Here is a 21,091-nt window from a genome sequence, read left to right on the forward strand (position 1 = left end):
CCAACATGAAGACTATACAAATTAACTCCAAGTTTTTTTTTTTTTTTTAAAGACATGAGGGTCTTTAACGCATGCGTAAAAAAATCAAAATCACATCCCAAACTGATAGTCCTATATAAATACTCCAAATGAGACTGTTAACAGCCTGAAAATCTCCACAGTCTTTTAGAAGCTCTGAAATTCTGCAACTTTCCCGATTTCATATATCCTTGGAAGACCGAGACATACAATACTGACTTTGCCCAACCAAATTAATCTTGTCTGTAAAGCTTTTCTGGTTCTCTACAAAAGGCTTTTAAGTTTCTCCTTTCTTTCTTAATCTACCATCAGTAAAATCCTACTTTTATAGTGCCCTTTGCACCTGCTTGCATAAAATGAATAACCCAACAGTTTAATTATGCACTATTCTATCAGTTGGGAAGTGATATAAAGTTGCAGACGGAAAAAAGAATAAAAACCTCTTTGGGTATCCAAAATTAATACATGTCAAGCTTAGGGTAAATCTTAATCTTTTCGAAACATTTTTCTAAAATAGATGTTCTTTTATCACCTGGCACATCAAGACCCGTTGGAGGGAGGGAAGGGGAAAAAAAAAGGCATTTGGTTAACATGCTGCAGAACAGCACTCTCTTTTCCACCTCACTTCAGGCTGTTCTTGAAAGATCTGAGCAGTTGTATAATAATGAAAAATGGGCAATACTTGTGGGGCATTGCCTGCGCTCACACACCTCCGCCCACGCATTCATCATTCTGCAGGTATTGTCAGTGAAAGTTTAATTGCATAAACACTCTGTAACTGTCCTGTCATATTTCTTGTCAGTCTGGATTCCCTCTCTGGGCTCACTATCTCACAAAACTATAATTGAATTGCTACCAAATCACAAGAGTACCCCCCCCCAAATAAAATCTTTATGAATAGAATTTGTTTCCTATCAGCAGATTTGACAAATTATGGCAGAGGAAGGGCCTTGGTGATAATTTTTGAGTTTATTCTCAATGTAGCTATTTGCTGAATGCTCTTATCTATTTAAAAAAAAATTTAAAGCCCCAGTTTGGGGTGGGAGGGAGCATCCAACAACCCCAAGGGGCTCTGTGGTAATAATTCTGCAGGACCCAAGGAAACCAGTAGAAAAACGGGAAGATTATCTTTGCCCTACTGTGAAAGGCTACCATTGGCAAAAGAAAGACATAAGAATTAATTTGGAATTAAAGTGGGTACCTGTCAAAGCTAAGATTTCACCAAACTGAATTCTTAGTTATGAGGTATTAAGTACCCAATTTAGTCAAGTGTTTATTCCATTACACTTTCACTTCGTTTCTCCTTGCACCAAACCTTTCGGTAATCATTACTCATGTATGAGCCCTGAGCAGCCAGATTCTTTGACAGATTTTTAGGACCATGAACAAATGAAAATTAATCAAAGGCATGACATGCAATTTACTAAATATGTGATCATGAAATTTTAATGTATTTACAGCATTATCAAATTATTAATATTTTCTCCAAACAAATAAAACCCAAATGTATCTGATGTGGAAAGAGAATGGTCTTTTTTCGCTATCTTTTGTTTCATTTCAGATTCTTATAAAATGTACACACAAACACCCAAATGTAAATGAAATATAATAATAGAAACTTTCAGCAAAGGTCCAAACAGACTCTTATAAGTCTGTTGGTGGTCTGGGCACGAAATATGGGTGCTGGGGAATAACTCTTAAATGGGACTGGGCTTCACCCAGATTGACAACTGTCTGATGGTTTATGTTTTTTAAATGTGCTTATCAAAACCATGTAGGATTGATGGGTGTTTTTAGATGAAGTTATGTTTTTGCAACAGACTTAATTTAGGACTAAGGTTAAGGCTTAGGATAAATGAGTGCATTAGATGATTAAAGAACATTTATCTTGTGGGACATTTAAGTCATTTATTTATGACACTTAAAAACAAGCTAGAAAGAAGGCACTGTGGGTTTAACGAATCAGCTTTATACAAATGTTGAACTAAAACTAATGACTTTTTAAATGGAATTCCAAAATATGTCAGTTTACTAAATATATAGAGGTAGAATCAAATGTTCGGTGAAGTAGATAAAACAAACTATTAAAATTAAAAAAAACATTTCAACATCACGTGCCATGTATATATATATACAAACCCAGGTCTCCCTTCTTCAAGTTTTTTTTTTTTTTAATTAAAACTGCTCCTTTATTTGTGGAACTAGGATTTCTGCCTCTCTTTGATGTGCTTTTTAAATTTTCAAATGGAAGAAGATTTCCTGACAGTATAGGAATTTGGACTATTGCAGTGCACTGTACTCGGTATGATAAAATACCTTGTCAGGGGCGACTGGATGGCTCAGGGGATTGGTAATGGGATATATAGAGCCTTTCACCCGTAGGTCATTGGCTTGAATTTTGTCCAGGTTGGCAGTGACTAAAAGTCATTAACATCTCATGACTGCTTGGTGGCCTATGTGAAATGAGTTTCTTAATTTATTTATTTAAGTCCATATATAGTACCTATGGCCAGGGCATCCGGGCATCTCTCTTACTTTTTAGAAGCATTCTACCAGATCTATGCTCATTTCACTTCTTAAGATTAGTGATGAACTGAAGCCCTCCTACACAAAATAAATTGATTCATTTAAAGTTCAAACCAATACTGGGTCCCCCACCCCATCTTCCAGCATGAATCAGAAGGCTGCATGAAAGCTGATTTGATAGTAAAAGGAACCTTAAATTGTGGAGACCTAACATCCAATTCACTTAGTCTTTTGTGGAACATAACACATGTTGTGGCTGTGGCTACACCACAATGACCCAGTCAGATAAAAAGGGAAAATATCAGTCATATATACACATCATGTATACTATGACCACCAGCCAAATCACTGAGTCATAAGAAGAACACATTTTAATGGGCCAGGCTAGAAGCTGTAAACCTTTAGGACTAAGTAGAAGTGGGAAGTCAGTAAGCTAGCCTTAAAGAAGGGAAGTTAGCATGCATGTTTTGGAGTGCAGGATCTAGGAACAGTGGGCAGGACCTCTGAGAAAAAAGCAGGCATCTTGGTTATACTTTAAGAAAATTGAGCATACAAAAAAAGTGAATGTGCAAAGCGTAATCTGTTTATTAAGAAACGTGAGTATATAAAAAAGTGGCTGTACAAAACAAAATCTCTGTGTTACAGAGGAAGGTAAATTATTTATTTCCAAGAGAGTTTTCCCTTAAATGGAGTCTTTACAAAAGAACTGAGTGTGTGTGTGTGTGTGTGTGTGTGTGTATGCACATTTCACATGTGCTTTCAGAAGCACATCTCTGGGGTATTGTGATTCATGTAGAATTTTATATCAGGTAGCACACATACTCATAATACCACAATAATAAGCTAATGTATTAATTCACTTGAAGATAAAACCAACATGCAATTGGTTCCTACCCCATTCTCCAATCTAGACTAGAGGGCTAAAATTTTATAACTGGAAACTGAGGTACATATAAGTTAATTAACTTGCTCAAGGTCAGTCACCTACTAAGTGACAGAGCCTGGAGGTGAGAAAATGAACACAGGTTGTCTGGTTCCAAGGTCCTATGTGCATTTGTGACTGATAGAGGAATAGTTTAGGATGTAGGTCTTAAAATTGGGCCTAGGAATGACGTCTTCATATGTAGTCAACTTTCAGTTAATAGGGTAATGGTAATCTGCAAGTGATCAGACTGTGGATTTAAAAAAAATCAATAATATGGAAGTGCAACTTAATTAAATTGCTACAATTAAGGAAAACAAGCGTGTAGCTGATTATTACCACTGCCCTGCTCTGGGAAGTCATAATTATATCTTTACACTAATATCTATTATTGTAGTGCTTTTATAGGTGGAAGACCAGAGACTTTTGTGCTATGCCTATGTAAATAAAGGACCGGGAGGACAAGGTGAAAGAGGAACATGAGAGCCTGCAGATCAAAGACCAGTGCTGCACTAAAAAATGCGAAACTTAGAAGCTGCTAGGTCTTGTCTTAAAAATATCAGTTAGTTACTAGAGTCACCCAGGTGCTCACCTTTAGAAAGGCTGAAGGGCACCCTGGCTACTGATGAGTAACATTTGGGAGAGCTACCAAAGGAAGTAGATATTTGACCTTGGAGCTGAGTGGCCCATCTGTGAACCTGCTTGCATTAGGAGGGCCAAGAGTGACATGGATGGGAAAAAGTGGCATCCACCTACCAGAAACAAGATCATGTGCTTCTGGGTGAGTTAGTCAGAGTTTCTCTAAGAAAAGAAGTTTACCATTACTATGGTTTGAATGTGTCTCCAAGGGTTCAGGTGTCGGAGACTTGATTCTCAATGTGGCAGGTGGCGGGGGAGGTGGTGGACCGTTAAGAGTTGAAACCTAGTGGGAGTTCCTACTAGTGGGCATGCCCTCGAAAGGGACTGTGGGACCCTGACCTGGCTAACTTCCCGTTTGGCAATATGAGTTCTTCCTCCCACATATAATCCTGCTGTTGACACCTAACATTAGGTGACACAGCAAAGATGGGCCCATGCCAGTGACATGCTGTTTGTTTCAGCACCTAGAGCTGTGAGCTTTTCTGTATAAAGTTAGCCTGCTTCTGGTATTTTTATAACAATGATAAACAAACGAATAGAGTTGAAAGTTGTGAAAGACTAATTTAAAAAAATAGGTTTATTGATCACACAAATTTCAAATCATCACTAAGTTAATGTTCATTGTTATTCTCCAATGAGAAGACGAGTATAACCTCTTTTTCCTTTACTATTTATCTGTGGGACCTTTTTTTCAAAGAGCATCTCATAGGACAGTTATGTTGAGGAATGTATTTTGGAAATGCTGGCTTGAGATTTATGTCAGCTGTGCATTTTAGAAAGCAGAGAAGCCTAACCAGTCCATTACAAACTGATGTATAGATTTACCTAGTTAGAAAATGAAACGTCTATAAACTGAATTTTTCAACATAACTTTTTGACGCCTTTTGGCAGGGGATTTGTGTGAGAGCAGGGAACTTTTTGGTAAATATTCTACCCAAGAACCAGACAGCCTGGCCCATGCACATGTAATAAATAATGATTGAACAAGTATAGAAATGAATGAACAAAAGGATAAGTGAATGTCTTACATATCTAAACTACTGAACTTGTGTTACTTTTATACTTCCCCGTTCTGTGAAATAGAGTATTTCCCTAAATATTGATCATATTTTAGTTTTTTTGTATGATCAATTAAATCAATTTCTATACTTTTGATCCCCTTCTGAATAAAGACTTGCTCTATTCAATAAAGAGATGACTAGACACAGGGAGTTTTAATTCTTTTTGAAGCCATCAATTTTGTCAGTGCTAGTACTGTTTTTATTTGGCGAGAAAATACCTTGACAAGTGAGAAGAACTGACCCAACGGACTGACAGTTTAACAAAACCACAGGATATACTTGAATAAAACATAGAGAGGAGCAGATTTGAACTTTGAGAAAACATATATTAATATTTCACGATCAATAGTATATATAATTTAGTAATTTTCATAAGTTGCAAGATCTTATTACCAATCGATAAAAAAGTGAGAGCGGACAGATGTATTCTTAATCCTAATCATATGTGAAAATTCAAGACTTGCATAAATTCTAGAGAACTCATCATAAGTTCCTGGCTAAAGACTAACCACAAGGTACATTTCTGCCTTTTTCTAAATATTATCTTAATTCTAAATCATTTTTTTCTTTGCAAAGGTCTCTCAGTAAGTCTTTTTCTCAAGGTCTACTCATTCACTTCTGGATTATAGAAACAGCCTCTCAAATGATTTATTTTTTTCCAGTCTTCTTTATTCAACCCAACCTGAACATTTTTCAAAAATAAAGGATTCAATATCTAGTGCAATGAATGTAGTTACCTATGTTGCATGGAAGAGTACAGTAGGCAAAGCTGCTTGGGAAGGATAGTGAGCGCCCCCAACTGGTGGTCTCAGGCAGAGGATGGACAGGTATTTCTGTTGGGCTATTGAGATGCACCTTGGATGAATGGTTAGGAATTGGGGTTCTGACACCAGGCCGTTTGGATTCAAACCCTAGAATTTCCACATATTTACTGGTAAGACGTCTATAATTTTTAAGAAACTCACTCTATTTTTCACGCTTCATCTATAAAATGGGGAAGATAATGGTACGTTCTTCTTGGTATTTTGTGAGGAATGAGGAGAGTATGCATGTGATGGGATTAGCAGAGTACACAGCACGTGGAGAGCAACCATGGCATAGTAACAGTTATGTTGGTTGCATAAGAAATCCAGGAGTCCAGGAGGAGTTTTATAATATGACTCTTAGGGAAGATCCTTCTAAATGTGAGATATTTTAAACAGATAAGTGATAAGCTAATATTTTCAATGGATCACTGCTCTCTTTAATGAGTGATACTTAGAACTCAACACACCAATATCAGATGCGTCACGTTGGCACCTCAATTCCTCCACAATTTGTCCCCTCTGTAGATAAGCAAGTACCCTTGCTTCAGTGAGGACCATAGGGTTTCTCCCTGCCTCCCTTCATCCCACTGGCTTCTCAGGATGGGTCTTTTAAAGGATGAGCTCCACCTCTCTGCCCTTAGGTGGGTTTTCAGGACGGTATGCAAATCATCCCTTCTCAAAACCAGGCCAGTCACTGAACTACTCCCTGACTTCTTTACCACTTGCTATTTGTATGCCACAACTGAGGGGAGCAAGACTGTCTCCTTTTCTCTGTGACTGTTGACTGTATACACCTGCAGACAATAATCAATTTCATAAGGGCAAATCTACCTCTTGTGTCGTCAGCAACTACCAAGCAAAGTATTCAAAACAATAACAGAGACTGAGTCCAAATTCTGGATCCATAATCTACTCTGATATGAAGCAAGTCATTTATTCTCTCTAATCTTTGTTTGGGGTCATTTTGAGTAATAAATTATTTATACAGGCCTATTCTTTGCAATTGGAACATTTAGGTAAAACATAATAAAAGCTATTTATTAATACATTGTTAATGTTTCTGTTTATAGTCTTTGCAACAAATTATGCAAGTAGAAAAAGATAAAATAGTATAGTTTCTCAAAGCTAGAATTTCTTGAATTTCAGTTAGTAAAATTGGCTCAGATAAGTGGAAAGGAGGCTGTTTGGGGGCACCGCCCATTCAGAACACTCCTATAGAATCCAAGGAACAGTCAAGTCAGAGCAACTGATGTTCCTGTGAACCTAGCATGTAGTCGGGCTGATGTTAGGCAATTTTTAGGCTATCTAATTAACAAATGAACAACAACCCAAATCCCCAAACCTCTTGATGATGTTACCAAAGATGCTAATAGTTATGGTCTACATATGCTTGGGAGTGTCAAAACATTTTCCTAAATCTGAGTGAGTTCTGCCAACTTGTCCTCCAGTGCAATCCCTCCTGTCTTCCAGGGTGCCCTGGATGATTGTTGTCATCACACCCCTACATCATACTAATCTTTCCCTTCATGTGATGGTCAGCTCCTGGAAGGCAGGAAGCTCCACCTTTCTTTCCTCGTGTTTCATATACTCTCTGACACATGGCAGACATCCCATGAAGAGTTGTTGAGTAATCTGAGCAGTCTTTATGGTCAAGTGGTCATAGATCTTGAATGAAAATCCACTCTATTTAGTAACAGCTAGAGAAAAGAGGCATATTCTTCCCTCTTCTCAAGCTAATTTTGTCAACTAACAAATTAGGCAATGTTTCCCATGGGTTCAAGCAACCATGATTGTATTCTGGGAGTGGATACTTCCAAGAGGTCATGTCGGCCTCCTGATGGGACACTAGCACTCTATTTGCTCTTTTTCTGGTTCTGGAAGAAAGACCCTAGAGAAATTGCACAGGGGCTGGCCTGATGCTGGCTGAGGCCGAGCAGAGGCCAGGTGTACAGAGACTATTTTGGTTGTGCTCCTGGCTGGGGTGTCATACAGCAAATGTGGATCAAGGGCTTTTGTTCGTTTAATTCAGATGCTACTTATTGTCACTGAACTGACATAGCATAAGGAATTTCAATGTAGGGATGAAAGCAAAGTAATATATGATGATTCTGTTTGCAAGTAAGAGATTTACTTTGAAAAACAAAAGATGTTATAGCTCAACAAAATATGTTCATAGGGGATAATTAGGTTTCTTCTGGACTTCAGTATCTCCTGGGAAGAAATTCCTCTGTTTGATTCTTACCAGGGTCCTATCTCCCTTTTTATCCAGTTTCTAGGCCTCCTACCTACTCCAACTGTAATATTGCATCCTTCAGTTTAATCTTGGCTGCTAAAACTAACCTGTGTGGCCTGGGGAAAGCAACTTAGAATTTCCATCGCTTTTCCCTCAGTTGTAGAACAAGGATAACAAACTGACCCACCTCAGAGGGATATGATATGAATTAACTCCTGTAATTAGCAGGAGTTTTTGTGTTCTGCCTGCACCAAGTAAGGTATGAATGCCACCATTATCACTGGCCTGAGTATGCTTTGCTTCTAAAGCTATACTTGGGAATAACTGCTTGGCAAAGAGCTGACAACTGGAAGTTGCAAAGTTTACACAGAAGCAATATTTCCAGTATTTTCCCCAAGCAATCATGAGTAAATTGCTCACTAGGGGTGGAAATGGTTTCCAGCCAGTTCTGCCTCTTCTGATCTGTGCACCCTGCAAAGCTCAGTCAATGCCAGGTAACTGATCCTTTGTAAGTCTGCTGTTTAGTGCAGATGAGGAATTCAGAATGGTATAATTTGGACAGGGGTGAAATTTCTGTGCAGTGATATGTATTAAAAGCAAATAACTCGTGCTTTGTTCAAGGCAACAGTTATACAAATAAAATCCATAAATTTTAATTATCCAATGACAAAGACAACCATATATATATGAATATATACATATATACACATATATACATATACATATGTATAGATACATAAATGGATAGTTATTAACAACTTTTTCTTAGGTTTTGTTTTAGAAACTTGAAAAATGTACTCTTTATCACTATAGGTAAAAGGAAGTCAAGATTCTGACCTAGAAAGCTACATAAGAAAATTTAAAAATAATGGATTTTAAAAAATTTGATTTTCTAAACCTTTAATGGAAGGTTTGTGGGGGAAAATGCTGTATATAAAGTGAATAAACCTACCTGGTATTTTGATAAGAGGGCTTTGTTTCTATTATTGAACAGTCATCTACTATCCTATTGAATACATATATAAATTCAATAGACATAAAATTAATTCACGAATTCAAACTATTTGTTTATATAACATTTATATAAAAATTTATATAAAAAGCTGTAATTTTTTGAAATGCAATCACTGTGATCTAAACTTTGGAAGGGGAAGTTAGTTTCAGAATGGCATGCAGACCCATATTGAGATCCAACATCTGTTCTTGGAACAAAAGGGAGACCGCCCTTCTGTCACTGAGTAACCAATGCTGATTTTCACGGGTCAAGGTGTGAGGTCCCTAAGGATGCCTGTGCATTCTGGGAGCTGGCCTGGAAGGGCATAGCTCAGGCACTGGGCCAGGAGAGTCCAGTGGAAAGAAGAGATTTTACCTTATTTTTCTTTAGTTCCCTCAGGCAAGGTTCTTGAACTATAAGGTTGCTTTGCAAGTGTTATCATGCACAGACCAACACACCAAAGCATAAGCATATACAAATTAAGGCGATGAGTGTGCCTGGGCCTTGTGCACTAAGAAAAGAACGGGGGGGGGGTATTTTCCCTTTTGGTGGCAGTTCAGGTGATCTTGCTTAGCTTAACTGGGTTGAGGGTGACATTTTAAAATGGTCTGCTTTCTGCATGAAAAAATAGTACTGCATCAAGGTAGCTTTTCTGAGGCAAAGGAATTATTGTAAGTTTGGCAAGGCAGATCTTGGGGTATTGGTTTAGTTTTGCAATGTGTGCATCATTTTCAGGATTGGCAAGAAGGTAATTTTTATTTCAAAACAACTATGACATAGCTGAGAATAAATAATTTTGAATATATAGTTTTGGATAAAAGCTGAGTTTATGACTAAATATTTCTTTGGGTGATGAAAAGAATAGTTTTGGTTGGGCTGCTTTCTATTAGATTTGCCATGTCCATGTACATCTGAGTCTTAACAGGAGTCAGGCCAGTTGTGGGGGGTGGAATTGTGAACTGGTTCAGATCCCTGCTGCAGCCCCAGTAGAGATGCATTTCATATTCAATCCATCAGAGATCACTGTGGTACATTATCTGATGGATTTATCTTTGCTTATGTTGAATGAATATGAAAAGGAATTAAAGGTGTATTTGCAGTTTGATAAACATTCAACATAAATTATACATTTTAATTTCATTTATTAGTTGGGGGACTATGGAAAGCAGGAATCTCATTGCATATGAACTGCCATTCAGATTGAAAGATTAGCAGTTTCCTGAAAATGTGCACTAATTGTAAGAACAGAGTCCATTTCTATCTTAACTTAGTTACTGTATGGGTTATACTCAGAATTTTAGAAAGACAAAAGAAGAGTTCAGCTCATCCAAGTGACTATATAGTTTGTTGTTTGTACTTCCAGTAGATATATTATCATCAAGAACAAATCTATACTAATAACCTCCTATCATTTGACAACTTGTATGAATACTGTAGCCCCCATGCAAATTTTTAAGTTGTATTTACATCTAAAAGATTTGGTCCAATCTTTTAGCATTAGCATGCAGAACAGTTTTCATGATATTATCTTATCATATAATGACTCCAAAAATCTCAGGGAGATTAATGGTGGTAACATAATTCCAGAAAGTTGCCACTCTATATGTAGAAATATATTGGCAATAAAAACCAGTCACTGTATGCCTTTCCCCAATAGGGGATCTCTCACTTTTCTCTGATTTTTAAAGGCTTCAGATCAATAACTGGAGTGACATTATTAACAGCTCCCTCAACACCTTGGCCAGCGCTAATATTAAATCCATTACACCTTCTGTTTGACATTTGCAGTACAGCAGAAAGTGCTGTAGATACAGTCACATTGTCTGGGGACTGGGGTTGGATGTGAGGTTAGTAAGATGGTTTCCCTTATCTATCTTCTAAATTCAGTTCATTGATAGGAAACTTGAACCAATACAAGAAAAAAAATCAAACGACCCCCCAACTGTACACCAGATGGTAAATAATTCACCCATAAACGTGATCTCATATCCATGTAGTTTTTTTTTAAATAAAATATTGATCTGATCCTCTAGATAAATCAAAATATTGATCTGATCCTCTGGATGAATTTTTACATTCTTTATTGTTATTTCTAGTCATTTGTTTCTCTAATTAAATAATTTATTGTGAATATTGTCTAATGAAGGCAGAGAATTGAGTTCCTGTTCCTGTAGAATCAAAAGTTGATCAAACTTATCACTGCCTAGAGGTGTAAGTAGAAAATGCAGATTATTTCCATATAGGTAAGTATTCTACTGTTTTAATTTTGCTTGCTTTTAAAACTTTCAGGACATAGAATGGGTGTGCTAGCATAAAGTCCATATTACTATAATGATTTTCTTAAACTCACACAACAGGCTAGCGTCTGCTGGAAACTTCAGACAAAACATGATAACCTGTATTTGAGACGACCAATGGGTTAACCATGCTGCTATCGTTATTCTTCACCCAAAGTACTGTCTCATACATTTTGCTAAATTGTCTAAATCCTGGTGCACTATTGATTTCTCCCCCTATGAGTTCACACCCATTCAATAAGCTGCAAGAACCCCTTGTCCTAGTTGAATTCCCTCCAAAGCAGGGCCCAGGTATGTTACTCCTGACAGCGGTAGGCGGGAGCTGATTGTTAGCTAGTGGGAAACAAACCTCTGGAGACAGGGAGGAAATTTCATCTTGAAGTGAGAAACATGACAGGGAAAGATGCCTGTGAGGTTAAATGAAAAACAGGTTACTAGAAGCATGTATGTTATGATCTTATTTAGTAAAATATACAAAAAAAACTCCCCAAGTCCCACCACGTGTGATGTGTGTGTGTGTACGCGTGTGCACGTGTGTGCATGAGAGAGAGAGAGAGAGAGAGAGAGAGAGAGAGAGAGAGAGAGAGAGAGAGAGAGATGGGGGTACAGAAGCAAAATCTGGAAGGAAATGTGGTGTACATATATTAATAGTGCTTATATCTGAGTAGTGAGATATTAGTTGAACTTTTTCCCTTATTGTCTGTATTCTCTGAATTTTTTGCAATGAATCTGACTTAATTTTATAACTGTAAAAAAATCTGTTTTATTAAGAAGAAAGCAGGAGTAAAAACACAACAATTTTATGACAACTCTTTGCCTTCAAAATAGGGAGTTTTTTAGTTCCTGCAGGACTTTTTGAAAGAGCTGCTTTTCTGTTTACTCAGCATTTAAAAGACATGGCATTGAGATTTATGAAAACATGAAGATAGCACTCATAATCTCTATATTGCAGAATCATTAAGAGTAATGAAAAGATATAAGCAGATCTACAAAAAAGAAAATGAACCATCCAAACAGCACGTTAAAGAGGGTCTGTGCTCCCTATGTTGCCACAGCCCGTGGGAGAAGAGAAATGGCTGCCTGCAGGTCAGTGAAAAGCAGTCTCTTCCAAAACGGTTAGCTCTACACTTACAGAGGCACTTACAGAACTTCAGAACTTTTAAAACAAGGCTGTCCATTTATTTTTCCAATGCTCGACTTAAGATTTCTTTAAAAGAAATAATGTATTTACTAATCTATTAGTAAAAGTGCATACATATAAAATATTTATCTGAGTTTGCTGCCAAGTCAACAGATCTTTTTTTTTCCCCCATTATCTTGAGACTGATTCAAGACAAGGCAATCACAAGGCTGGCAGCTCAAAGAAATAGAATTCCTATTATGGCACAGTATCACTGCCTCTTAGTCTGGTTTAGTCACTTATTTCCTTTTATTATAATGCCAAATGTTATTTAGATTTCAGTCATTTAGTAATGCTACACTGAACACATCAGGGCTTCTAAAAAATTCCATACCTACTAGTCCTTTCATTTTCATAATAACCATATATCGATATCCCTTCTCCAACCAAATTACACCAGGATGTAAAAAGGAATCTGTATTTTATCAGAGTTTAAAAGATTATGATGCAGTGAACAACAGTCTTAAAAAATGTTCCTTCATGTTATTAAGAATTAGGAAATCTTGTTAAAATTCTTTCAGCTTTTAAGAAACATAAGCAGCTTTGGGATGTAGTGCCTGACATGAACTTTTAAAGTAATTCCCTTGGAGCGATCATCTGCATTAGTGAAGATATTTCATTCAAGGTAGCACCCTATGCTGCTTTTCAGTATTTGAGTAGTCAATCTAATTGCTTTTTTAAGCCAAAGATCGAAAATAACCAATACCACAGACTTTTAAGGCTAAGACAGCTTGATTTTCTCTAATGGGAAGAACCATGCTCACCATCAAGGAGGAGAGTCCTTCCTTACAAAAATGCAGCTAATGAGCCCAAGTTGTTAAGGGATATAGAGAGCTGAGTTCACAATTTCCCTAGTTTGGATGGCCAATGGAAGGCAGGAGAGGTAGGGGAGGTAAGCCCAAGTAAATATATAATTCCTTTTAATCAGGCCTCATGTTAAAGGATAAAGTAACTCTACAGAAGGAAACGAAGGTACCAGATGAAGGAGATAAGTGTTCTCCCATTATTCAGGATTAATAATAAGTGAAAATGGAGATTTAACAGTATAACTAGTTTTATGCATGCTAGTGCTTCTCAGAGGCATGGAATTGATCAGAGTTCTTATATTAAAATGTTTCTTTGGGTTTGCTGTTTTATTTTGATTCCAGTCTAGGATGCCCTAGCAGAACTGGTTTATAGGTTGTGGATTTGTTTTCTCCAAAAGTCTCCTCCAAGTGCAAAGTTACCCTCAATAAGTATTTGGGAGGCATCATGCTCCTTATAAATTGACAAGGTGATCTGGCTGTCATAGAACCTGAGTCAACATTAGGCTGCATTAGCAGAAGGTTAGTAGCCTGTATTAAGAAAAGTGGCAGTCCTTCTAAGCTTTGTACTCCTCACAGTACATCTGGAGGGCCCTTCTGAGGATCATATTTTCAGAGGGTCACCAACAAACTGAAGTACAGCCAGCGTAGGATGCCTGGAGTGCTGAGACCATCAGGAACACAGCAGCCAACAGTGGTGGTAGAATTAGCACAATCTGACCTGCAAACACGAGGAAGGCAGGATTTAACGTCTCTGACTTCACATATTGGAAAGGCTCTGATAGAGAAGAGAGAATAAGTCTGAAACACAGTCCCAGAGGACATGAGGTTGTAGATAAGAAGGTTGGGCTCCAGATCAGGAATAACTTTGTATCAGAACTGCTTGGCTATGGAGGTGGGCAGCCTTGTGAATTCATGAGCTTTCTTTCAGGGACAGGTTCCAGCACAGACTAGAATGGGCACCTATTGGTTTTGTTGTAGAGGGACTGCTGCCTATGTTGGAATTTGAACTAAAGAATTGAAAAGATCTGTCTGAACTTAGAAATTTGTGATTCAGGGCAACAAAGTTCACTCTTCCAATGCTTTCCTTTTTAAATTATTTTGTGCTATATGTTTGAGTTGTGAGGAATCAAGGTGCCTCCATTCAACTCCAGAATGAAAGTGTAGAAAACTATTTTCATGTGCTGCTTCTCAAATGCACCCAGATATGAGCAACCTAATGACTGAAAAACAGTCCCAATTATCTCACTGGCATATCTGTTCAGTAAAATCAGTGAGGTATGGTATAAGAATGTATGACTTTCCATGAACAAAATTATTCTCATTTTTAAAGGGTCAAGAGTAAACTTAATTTTTTTCTTTTCTCATGTGTGGGGATAACTGGAAAAGGATGCTCATCAATGTTCCAGAATAATGAATGCCCTAGGAATTGCAGTCGACTTCAATGAGGAAACATGAATTGGTTCTAGATGGAATTAAAATATTTCCCAAAGAGCAAATATATTTTTCTCCTTCTGTGTGAACAAGTATATTGTGATTATTTCTAGGCATGCCAAATTAAAGTATTTCCTTGGAAGTATGTAGAGTTATTTTAATATTAATATTAACAGTTTTTCTCCCTTTTTCTTTCTAATACATGCTTTTTTGTTATGAATCTGTTTTAAAACAACAGATCAAGTAAAGTACAGGCATCTTTGAAGAGTGCAAAAATAATTTCCCAAGTAAGCAAATAAAACTTTGCACTTCAAATCAGGCCTTGATTCATTAAAAATCTTAAACTTCTCATGAGAAAAATTAACATTTAAACCACTGCTGCTTGGCCAAGCACTCCACCACACAAGAATATGAAATATCTCCTCTAAAAAAGTACAAAAAGGACAAAACCACAAATGTGGAACTTCAATTAATTTAAAGCCCCAATCAGCAAAGAATAAATCCTTCGCAGATCTAATTACCAGCGCTCTCGGAAGACCCAGGCCGACCAGCCAATCTTCCCCGTGTTTGAACAGCTTGATGAACTAGGGGACTGATGGATATCAAGTCATTTTGTTTAATTTATAAATGGATTTTCCCCTAATACTTAAATTATCATCAGTACAACACAATGAAAATGGGAACATTCTGAATGCAAAGTCTATAAGAGTCCTGGAAGGAATCCCAATGAGGAATGTCACCTCTGTTCATTCCTCTATACAATTGATCTAATTAAATACTGAGGGTGGAAAGGCAGTTTAAAATGTAGCCATTTCTGTTTTCTTTTTAGCCTTAATTTATCTGTTCACATCTTTCAAGTACCTTCTGATGCTTAAAAAAAAAAGAAAAAAAAAAAAAAAAAAGAAACCGAGATTTCTGCAAATCTCTAATACTTCTAATTCTCCACAAGCTAATATTCAAAATGCCTCTGCCACGGATTTTGCTGAATAATAAATAAATGCATTACACTTAGCCATGGTAACAATAAAAGGAAGAAGGTGTTCCAGGTCAGAAGCTTTCCTCTAGTAATATGAAAGAGAAACTAAAGGAACTAGTACCTTCTATATGTATTGTTCAACTGAAATTAGATCTCTGGATTATACTTATTAAAATGTCTCCTTATTTTCAAATCTCTTCCTTATTTAATTACTGCTTGGGACTGAAAGCTGCACAGAATTGTTAAATACCCTTAGACCTATTTATAGTCTCTTCACACGGGTGCCTTGAGCACACTCATTCAGCAAAGGTCCTGCCCACCAACCCACAAGTTGGGTTTGAATTCCCACCTGGCTCAGGGGTCTCTGACTGAGAGGAGGAAGATGCTGAGCTGGCCCCGTCTTCTGCTGTGCCCTGCGAGAGGAGACCCCGCCCAGGTGGGAGCTTCATGCCCAGCTGCTCTGCCATCTCCACGTGGTCCCCAGGGTGGACATAGTCAAAGACGCTGCTGCCTGTCAGCTCCACCTAGAGAGGGAAGAAAAAGGGTGGGAAAGAAAGATGTCATAGGCTTTTCCATGTTCAAATTCAGCACCACGGTGATTCAGTTTCTGAGCAGAAAAGGAAACACTCAGGCCCTAGAAGCAATTCTTGTTCGAAGGCTTCATCTTCAAATACTTAAGGATTCTTGAACTTGAAAGTGAAAGACTTTTTTTTCTCATGTATTTATTTAGCAATTGTTTAGCCCAGTTTTTCCTTCATACACTGTTGTTTGCATAAAACCAAAACATCCTGTGAAATGTGGACAAGTCTGCCTTGCGTTCAGCTGTTTTATCCACGCATCATCAAATACTTGCATGTTCAGTGTCAACTGGATGATTGACTGAATTCTACAGTTTTCTTATTGAGAAATTTGGGCTTTGTATAAAAACAGCTATAGAAAAATCCAGAGATAGCAGATGAGTATTTTCCTTAAAATACACAGATTTCCAGGATGTGGTTTATACATACCCTCTTATTTCTATGTAAATTTAAATGTAAGGAGTGTTGCTTACAAATATATGCAAAGGCATAATGTTTTCATTAAATATTACTCATTAGCGCTGTAATCATATGGAGAATTTTCCATGCAAAAGAGGTCAGCTGGGGTCTGAAGCAGCCATTTTTTTTTCTGCTGGTATCAGCTTGTTTTGCCTTCAATCTAATAAAATACATGGTACAAATCTCCTTGAGGGCTTTTTAAAAAGTGTTTTCTTTTGTGCACTCTTTGAATTAGGCTGACTATGAGCATAGAGAATGAACATGAACTGTTAAAAAAGAGGCCCCTCCCAATTCAGTGCTGTCAGGCAGGCCCCCTGTATCTGGGTCGTGTGCTGTCTCAGGGGGCAAGGATTGGCTTTACCTCTGAGTTCTTCCAAAGCTCTAACTTTTAGCTCTTTCTAAGAATAGCAGTAATGCTTCTAATGTAACATACTTGGGTTAGGTGTTACAACAGGGAGAGGTGCTTTTGCAATAGGACAAGGAAAAGCTTTCTCCTAGGTCACTAATGGGTTTCCCAGTCCTCTGGGGTGTAATGGTCTCAGGCCAGCTATGATGTGCCATGGAAGCTGCCAGAACATCACATTGTCACAAGGTAAATATTCACCAAGAATATTTACCTAGAGCCTTTCCTACTTCATATCCCTTTCCTGTGTAATATCCAGCATCCCTCCAAATTCCACCTGAGTGCTTGCACTCTTTTTGCTGCCCAGAAGGAAAGCTGGCTATGGGCGAACTGTCACAGGGAGCGAAATACTCAGAGCAATTATTACCCTCAGAACTCCAAGTCCCAGTAAGATGATCAAATCTTCTGCCAGACACCATTTGATTAAAATCTTAACAGGCTACACATCTTCAACATCTATCAATTAACAGAGGTAGAGCCAGAAAAAGAGGAGGCTAAATTCAGTTTGGTTAATAGCTATTCCTGAAAAAGGCTCACTTAACTTTTACCGAAAATGAGGTACTTTCTCTCGCTATTAAATTACATTCTCCCCCTGTATTACTCCACTACTGACTCTATCATTTCACAATACCTACTTCCTCCACTTGGTATTGTTGCAGAGAGTACATCGGGATTCACAGTGATCAGCTCCGACCCTCTGGGAGGGGGGGATTACACGGAAATAATCCCTTTAATGTGTGCCTTGCCTCTAAGCACTTCACACAGCAATAAATGGGTAAACTGACTTTGAGCAATTAAGAAATTAAATGAAACTAATAAAATGTGTGTTTTAATATTTCTTGATAGTTATTTTGTTTGGGGATTAGTGAATATGAGGAAGCCGCTCATTTTACATGGAGTCCAATTGTGGCACTTTCATAAATATTTTTTGTCACTTTTCTCAAACTCTAATGGTTTTCTTTAATACTTCAAAGTGTTTTTTGGCACAGACCACAGATTGTGATGGCAGCACAAGTGGGATCTAAAAGAGATTTTTAAGGGGTCCTGGTTGTTGAATATTCATGTATGCCAGTCTACAGAGAAGAGGAGTAGCCCGCCGTTTCCACAACCTGATCTGCTTTGATGTGCAGGCACTTCCTTTCCATAGAACAATGTCTTGAGTGTGGCACATGAAGAGAAGGACTAAGTCACAATGTGCCATATGGCATTATGCATGCTGCGGACTCTCTCTTCCAATGACTTCATAGGTTCCCCCAGCAAGACATCTCAGAGCTGAATACTGATTGAGAGGCTGGTACAAAGAATTTGACACTGTCATGGTCTTCATGCATTCCTGTAGTTAAGGCCATATGGTTTAGTGGAAAGCACAAGATAATTGGCGACATGATCTGACTTTGAGATCACACTCTTTTCCTTTTCAGTTGTGTGACCTTGGACAATTCACTTAACTCCCTAGGCTCTGGTTTCCTAGTCTAAAACTGGCAATCTAAAACTGGTGTACGATATGGGCCTTGAGAGCTGCAATGAAAACAGGACTTACTTTGCTGCTCCACAGACAATGAAAATCCAATGAAACCATGCAGAGGAAGTCCCTTTCTGAGACTTAAACACTCTAAAATGACAGCTCTCGTTGTTGCTTTTTGGCTGATAAGAATGGATGCTACACAACTTGGGGTTTGGGACATCACTTTGGGACATCACTTTAAACAGGGTATATGGCAGGGATGACATGTGCTTTGAACCTTAACTCCAAGAATGACAGTATCAGCAGCCACCTATTTGTGCGGGTACTTTCTACACTTTGCTTTGATAAACTCTCATATAATCTTTTGAATTGGTGTGACTTTCCGCATTTCACAGGAGAATCTGTGTATTGGAAAAGACCAATGGTAGAGACAGAAGTGGTTCAAAGTCCATTGACTTGACCTGTTACTTCTCAGGCAGCAACATTTGCAGTCACAGAGGCTAAGTATGGACCTGTGAGCTTCTTTCCCTTTCAGTTGCACTCTTGGCAGGAGAGAATATGGAGTGTCATGAAGGCAGGAAGCTGAGGGAGGTAGCCTGACAAATGCCCCGGGGCTCCGGATATCTTGGACTCTTAGACCAATGGAAGGAACACAAAAGGACATGTACTAAGCCAAAATAGATGTGGGGGTAGACAAAAATCTACTCAGTATTCACCTCCAGTCATCACGTCATCACCACCACATCACACATTTATCTAACACTTTCAACATTTCTCTTACTGATTCCACTTAATTAAAATTTAGAACTGAAAGAGAACTTAAAAACCATCTATTAATATCCCCTCATATAACTGATGAAAACTGTAATTCTGAGAAGTTAAAATGCTTTTTCAAGTTCATCCAGCTGTGTAAAGACAGAAGCAAGGCTATAAGCCCAGCTGACTCACACGCAGTCCACCACTTTTTCTCACTTAACCCTTGTCTTTTTTGTTTTCCTCAAATGAACACTAACTAGGTAAGTCAGACTAGAAATCATATTTCCTGCCACTAAATTCTGTGCCAAAAAATAGACTACAGAAAGTAAGACTGAAAGTCTTTTTACTTGATGAAGAGTCATTACTTCATGTTAGTTTCAAGTAGGAAAAATAGAACTCTAATCCAGTGTGAATTAAGTACTTTCAGATCCCCAGTTACTAACTCTTCCAAAACTTCTGGTTCCTTGTAGGTGGTGGGTCACAAATGTTTGTTGAATGAATAAAGGATGGGAATTTAGGCCTGAAAACAATTCTGCTTGATCTTTATTTGTTTTGAGCACATTTAAGTTGTTTTAAAAATATTATTAATGACATTATTTTTACAACATTATTTATTTTATAAAATGAGTTACAATATAACATCATTATATATTCATTTCCAATAAATTTTTGCCGGATGCATTAAGACTTATACCTTCTTTTACAGACCCCGACTGAGTTTACCTGAGGACAGAATTGTATAAATACTGGGAAAGGCAGATTTTAAGGAACTGTTTAAAAAAATTATGACCATCTTTCATATCCCATTTTGTTTCCAATCTCTGGCAAAACTGTTTAGCTAGTTAGTTTCCAACTTCCACACCCCTCTATCCTCTTCTGAATTATAACACAGTTCCACAAAAACTATTTCTAACTTTCTCTTCAAGTTACCAAAAGTAGAAATTTATTTGATATTAATTATTGGTCCTATTCTTAAGCCTTCACAATGATTTCTATAGCTTCCTCCTTTCCCCACCTATAGTGCGCTTTTCTATTTAGTGTGAATTACATTCTAAAGTAAATGTGAAAACCTCTTCATTTTATAGTAAATTCAATCACTGTATACAATAGTTTAAAAATTCCGCTTTCTGTTTATTAAACTCAAGAAACAGACCCATGGGTCTTTGAATGGTTTCCCCAGCACACGAAGGACAAAGAAGTGTGACTGTTGCCAAACTCACCCCCTTGGTCCTACTTTACTCCAGCTGAGTCACTCTAAAAGAGCATCTCACATTGCTTAGTATATTGTAAAATAGCTGAGAACACATGGCAGCAGATAGCAATAAACAATCATATCCAGAAACAACATTTTGCTTAAACTCTTTCTTCCTGGCTTTCTCCATCCAATGCTACCATAGATTTCTCCCAAACCAGAGCCACAAGTGCCATCTGGCATCGCCTATAGTTACACTAAACCACATGGCCTTCCTCAAATTTATTTCACAGTCTGTTAGCTTGCATGTCATTTGCACACTAGACACAGTTGATTTGGTAACTCTGAA

The 21,091-nt window shown here is 37.7% G+C and overlaps 1 protein-coding gene across 1 annotated transcript in view; it reads right to left on the minus strand.

Annotated features, from left to right (window-relative positions):
• Nucleotides 1-21,091, minus strand: part of NPAS3 (neuronal PAS domain protein 3) — an 846,643-nt gene that overhangs the window by 106,880 nt on the left and 718,672 nt on the right. The window contains 1 exon segment of the mRNA XM_079127214.1: nt 16,239-16,413. Coding sequence (XP_078983340.1) covers nt 16,239-16,413 — 175 coding nt within the window.

Source organism: Sciurus vulgaris (genome assembly GCF_902686455.1).
Source record: "Sciurus vulgaris genome assembly, chromosome: 2".
Lineage (NCBI taxonomy): Eukaryota > Metazoa > Chordata > Mammalia > Rodentia > Sciuridae > Sciurus > Sciurus vulgaris.